General features: G+C 34.5%; 1 protein-coding gene across 1 annotated transcript; it reads left to right on the forward strand.

The window, feature by feature from the left end:
* Positions 1 to 3,642: 3,642 nt before the first annotated feature.
* Positions 3,643 to 8,848, forward strand: LOC108974861. The gene is made up of 5 exons (XM_018942957.1): positions 3,643 to 3,775; positions 3,839 to 3,971; positions 4,037 to 4,475; positions 8,320 to 8,372; positions 8,809 to 8,848. The coding sequence occupies exons 1-5, from the start codon at positions 3,643 to 3,645 to the stop codon at positions 8,846 to 8,848; spliced, it is 798 nt and encodes a 265-aa protein (XP_018798502.1).
* The last annotated feature ends 1,181 nt before the right edge of the window (positions 8,849 to 10,029 follow it).

Below are 10,029 nucleotides of genomic sequence, written 5' to 3' on the forward strand. Positions count from 1 at the left end.
TGTTAAGAGTAGATAAAATAATTTGTTTAATGGCGAAGAGTGAGTCTGTTAAATCAAATGTGCTGGGATGAGAATTGAAATCATGACATATACGACGGAATGGTTCGTTTAACTCAAAATTTGTTCTAGATAATTTTAAAAATAAGGGTCTAAACTGCCTAGTAGAGTGAGGGGGAACGTTAAATTCAATATCAGATAAGAGATATGGGCTACAGACTGACTCATTCATTAGTTTTACAAGAAATATTATACCAAGCATCTCACTACGACTACCGAGTGTCGGGAGACTTATAAGTTTTAAACGGTTAGTGTAAGGGGGAAGATTTAAACTGGAATCCCAATGCAAATGATTTAAGGCAAAAAGTAAAAATTGTGTTTTAACGAACTCTAACTTATCTGAATGGACTTGGTAAATAGGGTTCCATACCACAGAAGCACACTCTAATATAGGCCTCACCAGAGATGTAAAAAGAAYTTTTGTGGTAAGCGGATCTCTAAATTCTTTAGCCAACGTTTAACAAACCTAAGAGCGCCTTTAGCTTTAAAAACCGTGGAAGATGCGTGCATATTAAAATTGAGTTTGTGGTCCATGGTTACTCCCAGATCAACAAAATGGATGGATGGATGCATACCTACTCCAATCTAAATTTTTGTATCGCGTATGAAGTAGGGTCTTCAGCTCTACGTGAAAAGCACATCGTTTTGCATTTTTAAAGGTTCAATGGCATGTCATTTCTATCACACCACCAAACTATGTTGTTTAAGTCTGTTTGCAACTGACATCTTTCGCTGTTTGAAGTACACGTTTTAAAAATTTTTACATCATCAGCATATAAACAATTTGGAATAGTACATTAAAATACAACTATGTAGGTATATGTTTTGCTACTCGTCTGTCCAAGTTCGCCTTTAGATTACCATTTTTAGTTCGTTCAAATATTTTTAGGAACGATAGATCAAACGTATTCTTTATTCATCAAAATGTATTGAAGTGAAACAGGACGAATCGGAGTAAAATAGTAAATTGGAAATGGATTGATGTCTGTCAAATAAAGCAGTTCAATATTGTGCCGAGTGTGATATAAAAGAACATTTCACTAAACATCTTCCGTCTGGTAATGAATACAAAACGCCGGCGAAAATAGATGGAATTTATTTCTGTAGCTGCTACCTCTCCCGAATGCTCTGCAAGGCAATTACGAAAAAATCCTGAACCAACCAGTACCCGACATTCTTACTACCCTACCAATAATGAGGTAGTAGCTACATACAGAGGATGCTCTGCTGAAAGCGTTCTGCATGATAGACGCAGTGCAGCTTAATGCCGATGGGAGAAATACAGCAGTATATTTGCGCAAGGCTTGTACATTATTTTTTTCCTTATATCTAAAAATAAGAGAAACTATATAAAATAGAAATGGTCGAAAAAGCTTTTCGCATTTTGTCAATAGATGTCGTTGCCTACAGGCACCTCTATATCTCCAGTGCTTATAATCGAATTGGTGCATACCATATAGTGTTGTGGTGAGATTTCAAGCTTCATTTAAAAAAAAAAATTAAATTCGGGGAAGTTGAAAAAAGTTACAGCTGTTCAAAATAATGAACAAATTCGCTATATTTTGAACTTTTTGTATAAAAAAGGAAAGAATGCCATGCATGCCACCAACGATTTGTGAAGTACATATATATATGTATAACTCATATGCTGACGGACACATAAGATTTGTTAGAAAAACGGAAACCACTATTTGTAGTATAATATTGACTAGATTTTATATATTTTCCCAATATTGCATACTATTAGCAAGACACATACTTAAAAGCCAACCATATAGAGTAAATTCAGAYAGATGTTCGAAAGTCAAATTTTCGCTTGAATTTATCTATTTTAGGCACACGTGAATCTCTGTTATGAGTAAAACACGATATGTAATTTTTATAGAGATAACTCAAATATTGGCAAATATATCCAGCATAAACCCAACTGGAAGTTCGAAAACCTTTATATTAGGTAGATGGCTGCTCAAGGAAGTATTGGCCTTATTCAAGCCATTTTTAACATACAGACATTCCATTGTCAGAGTATCAATTATATATCTTACATATTGACCGATATTTTCAATCAAAAGCCAACTATAGGTACTGGAGTCCATATATTCGGTACCTACGTTCTTGAACAGTTTTTGTTGGACTTGAACAATTTTTGATCATAGGTTGCATACACTAAAGGCATTATTCGTGCAAAGTTTAATTCCGTTATATTAATTGCTTATTGGTTTTTACAAAGTGACATAGAAATATAAAAAAAAAATACCACCTATCAAATTTTGTCGAAATCGGTCAGTCAGTTCCCGAGATATATATCGTCCAATTTTTACCACTGTCCGTATAAAGCTTTGTCGTTACATCCCGTCGGCAAATTTTTTGCCTCTCTGACGGGCGGACAAACAGATAATCAACCGGCTTTCAACTTTTATCGTCATCATTTATGTATATATAACGCTGTATCTATCTCGTTTAGTTTTAAGTGATACGTACAACCGTTAGGTGAACAAAACCATAATAGCAGAAACAGTGGAGAACGTAGAATCGTGGCCCGTGTCAGCTGATACGACCCATCTTATGGGCGCGCAATGTAAGTGCCAGAGATAATGAGATCTCCAACTCCTCTCTCACTGGAAGTGAGAGAGTAATTGCTAAACGGCAAAACCTACTGAACTTTGACAGTTGACTGGATTGAGTAGGTTTTGACGCTTTGCAATTGGAATGACTGGAACATCCAGATTGAAATTATACCAAAAATATATGTGAACGGAGGAATTTATTGCCGCCGTTCAAGATCGCTAATAAAAATTTAAAATAATGAAAATCAAAGAAAATGCGAAATTTAAATATATGTAAATTATGAAACGTTTTGTAATATAATGCATAATAGAATTAATTTTCTATCACAAATGATTAAAAACATTTATTAATTTAGAACTAACAGGCTGAAATATTGAAATATCGAAAGTCAGTTGTTTTAGTATACCATAAAATCATAAAAAMGGAATGAGGTAGTTTCGGCATATACTAAAAGTCCAATATATAATAATTTGCAATCGTAWHAAATGTTGGGTGTTTTAATTTAAATGCTCCAAAAGTTTTATTTTGTTCAATCTGGCCATAATGGAAATTGTTATAAAAAAACGCTTATTTTGAGGCGCTGTTACACTGGAATAAGTTGGGCATCCCATTACCCCTGGTAAGTGCACAGTGAAACACGCTACTCCCTTCTCTCTTTGATGTAGGATGACGTGAGAATTCACGGCATTTGGATTTTTGCCGTAGAAACGTGTCAGCTGATTGCTCTCTCACAACGCAGGGTTGCCAATCTCGAAATACTGTAGTAATTATAAAAGTTGTCTTCAATATGTTTAAAATTTTCTTAAAATAACTCAAAATCGGAGTTGAAAGCTATTATTTATAAATATATAATTTATTTTTAATAGTTTGTTTCCAGTTTTGATATTTTATATTATAAAAAATTGTAATTGAAAACATTGTAATTGTTCAAATGTAAACAAGCGCCATTAAAACAAACGTCAAATGAAAAATTTTTTGGATTGACTCAAAAAGGAAATATGTGTAAATAAAGAAACTATGGACGACGAAAAATTAATAGATCTAGTTGAAACTAGAAGTGAACTATTTAATAAGAGCAGTCCATACTACAAGCTGCAATCAAGGAAAGATACTTTGTGGGCTGAAATTGAGAGGGAGTTGAAAGCAAGTGGTAAGTTGCTTTGTTATTTACAACTGTTTATATTGTTAATTATAATTAATCCTATTTTTACAGGAGAAATGTATCGCCATAGATGGCTAACACTTCGGGACCGGTACAGGAGGGAAGTGCGAAAGGCTAACGCCCCCTCAGGCAGCGAGAAGGAGTTCCCAATGAAGTTTCTTAAGCCACATATTTTACCACGACCGTAAGTTTTAGTATATTAATTGAGTATACATACATACTTGTATTTGTAATAAAAACTTAAATCAGTCAGTTGCAATCACCAGCTGAAGAAACACAATTGCAGCCACAAGGACAAGCGCTGGAGGTCGAAGTGCCATCGCCGTTATGGTCATCTTTAAGCTCAATCACAATATCGCTGCCGTCGCCATCGCTTCCTTTCCCCGTGGCGCAAAGCGTACTATCCCCGACTCCCTCTTCCACATCAACCTCGCTTCCCTCACCATCCTGCTCTAGGCAGGTGGCTATCAAAAAGGGTAGAAAGCGAGGGTCATCTGTATCAACTATTAACGAGGTTGACCAGAAAATGATCGAAGCCATCGAGCTTTTTAAGAATAAATGCTCATCAACACAAACAACCCAGCAAACCCAACAAAAACAAACCGCAAACCCGGCAGCAGGCGTTCAGCACTTGACAACCATTTTAAATAAAATCATCGATTATCTGGCATCTCTCGTGTTCAGCTGTGTAATTTCGAGCTCCTGTAAATTTGTTTAATATATATTTTAAAAGTATTGTGAAAATTTTTTAATTAAGTGATCCATAACGATAAGTATCCCTGTGATATTTTTCTATTAAAGCATTTGAAATTTACTTAAATTGTGTATTGGTAATTTTTAATTATTCCGCCGAGTCACTTTCAATTTGTTTTTGTTGCTATATAATAAAATAGTGCAATTTTTGGCATTATATTGCTTATCTTAATTTCTTTCTTATTTTTATTCGTTTTCCATCTTTGTTCACAGCTGTTTGCGAGTTTCTTACTTTTCACAGTGCATCTCAAACTGCTCGCTACATTGGTTGTTTTTTGGATTATATTCTTGACAGTAAGGGTCTTGCATAAGATGCACACAAAAAGAAATTGATTTATTTAAAGGTTTTAAACAGGCGCGCAATAATTTCAAGGAGATTGCCGGTGACATTATCAAACGTTGACTATTCAAAATATTCTAAATTGCGCTGATAATTTGCTGAACTTAAAAAATATGTTATAATAATTATATAACTAAAGTAAAAAATAATATTATACGTAATCCAAAATTGTTCAATGGTTTCGTCAACTCCAAACGCAGGATTTCTAATTTTCTTTCCGCTATGAAATATATATCTAGTATGCCCAGTGAAAATCACACCATTTCTAATATGTTTGCTGAATTATTTAGGTCCAATTACTCTCCAAAATCTCCAAAAAATGTTCCGCATCAGCACAAGTTATGTCCGTTTTCTGTCATTAATGCACCTGCCATTTCCGAAGCAGACGTCTTATATCAGTTAAATATATTAGAACAATCATACAATTATGGCCCAGATATGRTTCCCTCGTGCTTTCTTAAGAAATGTGCCAAATATATATACCAACCCCTAACAAAACTACTTAATTCATCTCTTATGCAAGGCTTATTTCCATCCATATGGAAAAAGTCATTTACAATTCCTTTGCGTAAGAGTGGATTTAGGTCATCTATTGAAAACTGTAGGGGAATAGCAAAGTTGTCTGCAATACCTAAACTTTTTGAAGCAATTATAACAGACGACATAACCTTCCGGATCTCTCCACTAATTTCTTCAATTCTTTTGAATAAACTTGATCTTCTTGGTTTTCAACCAATATTTCTAAAATAGGTTGCTTCTTATCTTAGTAATATAAAACAAAAAGTCATATTTAACGATACTCTTTCCGACATAATCAATGTTCCTTCAATCGTTCCTCAAGGTAGCCATCTTTTTCCAATTCTGTTCTTGTTATTTATTAATGACATATCATCTGTTGTTAAGTTTTCAAAAATTTTATTATATGCTGACAATGCTAAATTTTTTAAATCATTCACCTCAAATAGCGAAAGATGTCAATTGCAAACAGACTTAAACAACAAACTCAATTTTAATCTTCACCCATCTTCCATGGTTTTTAAAGCTAAAGGTGCTCTTGGCTTTGTTAAACGTTGTTCTAAAGAGTTTAGAGATCCGCTTACCACAAAAATTCTTTTTACATCTATGGTGAGGCCTATATTAGAGTATGCTTCCGTGGTATGGAACCCTTTTTATCAAGTTCATTTTGAGAAAATAGAGTCCATTCAAAATCAATTTATACTTTTTGCCTTAAGTCATTTGCATTGGGATTCCAGTTTAAATCTTCCCCCTTACACTAACCGTTTAAAACTTATAAATCTCCCTACACTCGCTAGTCGTAGGGAAATGCTTGGTGTAATATTTCTTGTAAAACTCATCAATGGGTCAGTCTTTAGCCCATCTGTCTTGTCTGATATTAATTTTACCATTCCCGCTCGCTCTACCAGGCAGTTTAGACCCTTATTTTTAAAATTATCTAGAACAAATTTGGAGTTAAACGAACCATTCCGTCGTATGTGTCACGATTTCGATTCTCATTCCAGCACATTTGATCTAACAGATTCTCTCTTTATGATTAAAAAAATTATTTTATGTACTCTTAACAAGTAACATTTAAAAATTATAAACCTTAATATAATTCTTAATTTTGGCTGTTGAAATTTTTCTTTCTGCAGCTGAGCAGCTTAAGATCGCAACGCTTAATACTCCCTTGCCTTTTATGACTCGGCTAATTCCGCTCGTTCCCGGATTGCGCCCCTCGCGTCGGTTGGGCGGGAGGAGGGTAATCGTTGGGTATAATTATAAAAGCAAGCTAGGGCGATGGAGAAAATGTTACAAATTGCGCTTGAAGTACAGAGAGAATAATATTAACAAAATATTTAATAATTTAAATAAAATGTTAAATTAATTCAATATATTATCAATCATATATTATTTAAAAGAGAGTTAATTAATAAAGAGTTTTTAAGTACTTATTTTTAAATTATTATTTTAGTTTTATTTATATTTTGTTAAATAATTAATTTGTTATGTTAATTTTTTCAAATTCAATGTTTTTGATAGGAAAGTTGTCAACCGCTCTGAGTTTCGTAGAGTCGTACAATACGTCTAAWCGCACGCTCACAACGCCGTGTCGAAGACTGCCGAATCATAGATAATCTTGATCAGAATCTCGTTTCTTGCTCTCTCACTTGTCAGCTGGCAGGGCACCCTCTGTTTTCTGAGCTGGCGACAAAGCACAATCAGGTTGCCGTCAACCAGCAGTTATTGAAAAAGGCGGGATGCCAGAAGAGCAGCGCTATAATTACTTGACGAAATTAGTGTGAAATGAAATTTCATTGAACTGTGAGAACATATTTGGCAAAATAAATGTTAATGTAACTTAATTAATGACTTTGCATTTTAGCATTTAAATATGTATGCATTTTCAAAGTGTTTAATTTAATGTTTTGTATAATTTATTAAATACCCAAGGTAATATTGGGTTCTGTTTAATATCGCGCCGGTTAATTTTGGCTCAGTGTACCTAAACGAGAGAACCAAATTGAAAATTTTAAACACGCATGTATGCTTAAATTAAATCGGTTAACAAATTTTCCTACAATTTTTTTTTTTAAATGCTATTTTTTGCAAATTTCTAAATATATGCTACTGTATTTTCATCTGTTGCGCATTGTACCAAACCAATTATGGATACATTTTCACGCACACATATTGCTTATGAATTATAAAAATCATTTGTACCTAATGTTTTTTAATTATTTTTGATTGTTAATTTCTTTGTAAATCTTTAAATAAAATACACCTTTTTTCTGCATAGAGTTCAATAATGCGAAAAACCAAAATGACTGCCTAATTTTAACTGTCAAATTACCAAGAAGCGCGAACAAAAGGGAATAAATTAAACCCACTTAGCAATAAATGTATGAAGTGAACGCGAAAAGGTGTTCAATGCTAAAATACTGTGGATGGCGTAGCCGGTGTTAGACCTGCCAGGGTTATTTTTTTAAAGCGCGGCCGAATTCCGCCAGTAAAGAAAGGAGTTCTTGCGAAAAAACTCTGAACACCCAGGTGTTGGATCGACCAGGGTTATTTTTTTTGAAGCGCGTCCGAAGGCCGCCAGTACGGAAAGGAATGAAATGCTAAAATACTGTGGAGGAAATCCCGTTGAAGCATTATTTTACAAATTTAAGTATAAAATAAATTAAGGCTTTATATTTCTTAACGATTTCAATAATTTCAATATACCATGTAATATGTTATGGTGGGCAGCATAACAGTACTTTTCATATGTTTACCCATATTTAAAAATTTGCCGGTATTCAAAATACGTTTTCGGTGTTATTCGACGTTATTGAAATTAAAAATATTATTATAAAACAATGTGCGAAATTGCAAATGGTGAGTAATATTAATAAATAATAAGATATTCTAATATTGGAATATATTTATTTTTTTTTAGGAACGCGATCCACACGGTTTGAGTGGAGCCTTATGCGTGTTGGCACCGAGCGAGTAAATGTGCCCTGTACACAAGGTCCCAAAGACTATATGGAAAAGGGGGCAAATTTGGGTATTTTGTGTGCTACAGGGGCACGTGCACAAAAAAGTCACGTGTTTCAGTAACCATCGGGACATGGTTTGAAAATGTCCGCATCAGTGTTCCTCATGTGTACTTTTTGATGTACTGMTTTGCGTATCGTATTCCCGCGAAGAAATATTGCACGAGGACTATACAAATGACGGGAAAACTTTGTCATCTGCAACAATAACAGACTGGTATAGTTATTGTCGAGAGGCCGTGGTAATATGAACAGGGAAAAATTGGTGGTCCGGGAAAAATTGTTCAGATCGACGAGAGTAAATTTGGGTGGCGGAAGTATAACAAAGGTAATACTATTTCCCTATACAATGAATTTAACTCTAATAATGTTTTTTGTTTACATTTTAGGCAGGCGCGTAGAGGGACACTGGGTTCTTGGGATGATTGAAGATAGTAGCGAGGACATACCCTTCGAAGTATGTCCTGACAATATTCGAACGACGCACATTTTAATTCCACTGATCCAGAAGCACGTGGCTGAAGGAAGCATAGTTCGGACGGACTGATGGCGGGCATACGACGCATTCCTAAATTTTGGGTACGTCCACCAAAAAGTGAATGACAGTAAACACACCAAGACTTTCGTTTGTGAAAATGGTGTTCATACGAAGCGGATTGAGTCGTGAAACGTTTTTTTTACGAAGCCAACTATAATCACACSGCCAACTTCGCCGACGTCATCGTCGAATATATGTATGTGGCGGCGATGTATTCAAAAACAAGGAAAAGATCCCTTTGTAGCATTAATAGATGCAATTAAATATGTAAATACATTGCACTGAAACATTTTGGTTTTCTTTATTTTGATTTCTTATTCATACAAAAATATTGGTTAGGTTGCATTGGTTTCAGTTTGTATGGAAAAATGAGCAAAMACACTGATTTTTGGTAATTTTCAAAGGGCTCCCTACAGGTCTATAGGGGTTCTATGGGGTTTATGAAAAAGTTCGATACTTTCTCCTTCCAATAAGGGGTAGACGCCCCCTGTTTTTCTCCATAAACGATATTTAACCGGCGCGATACTAACAATCCCCCTAATATTATTCAGCAGTGGCATTATTGGCAAATGTTATAAAAAATGCGAGTTTTGACAGCTCTCTCTCGAACCAAAGAGTCTCGTATRAAGTTATCTATGGCCGAACTGAAACGACGTTAGACCATAGAATGTAAGGTATAGAGAAGGTGCAGGTTCGATGTCGAACATTTGTTAGATTCAAATTAAGGAATTGTACGTCGGAATTCGCCTCACAATTTTAAAATTTTTTACAATTCTCTCACATATAACCGAGAATATGAAGATAAATAAATATATGTATGTATTTACGGCATATGATGACATGGTATATATGCCGAAGCAGAGAATATGAAGAGACAAAAATATTAAATATGTATATATTAAATATACATATATGTATATATGCATGCCCATGATTACACTCCTAACGAAGAATTTCGTTTTTCTTTTGTTATTTGGTTTCACTTTTTACAGCGAAAAATGTGTACAAAACACACCTCTCACACAGATAATAAGAATAAGTAGGAGTCATAAACTCCCAACAACAGCATTGT

Source organism: Bactrocera latifrons, unplaced genomic scaffold (assembly GCF_001853355.1).
Source record: "Bactrocera latifrons isolate USDA-ARS-PBARC rearing strain unplaced genomic scaffold, ASM185335v1 scaffold_594, whole genome shotgun sequence".
NCBI classification, from domain to species: Eukaryota; Metazoa; Arthropoda; class Insecta; order Diptera; family Tephritidae; genus Bactrocera; species Bactrocera latifrons.

Bases quoted from the DNA above. Each gene is read 5' to 3' on its own strand.
- LOC108974861 (XM_018942957.1), top strand. From the start codon at position 3,643: ATGGACGACGAAAAATTAATAGATCTAGTTGAAACTAGAAGTGAACTA. The intron at 3,776-3,838 runs GTAAGTTGCTTT...CTATTTTTACAG, and splicing joins GAGGGAGTTGAAAGCAAGTG to GAGAAATGTATCGCCATAGA. The intron at 4,476-8,319 runs GTAATTTCGAGC...ATTTTTTTTTAG, and splicing joins CATCTCTCGTGTTCAGCTGT to GAACGCGATCCACACGGTTT.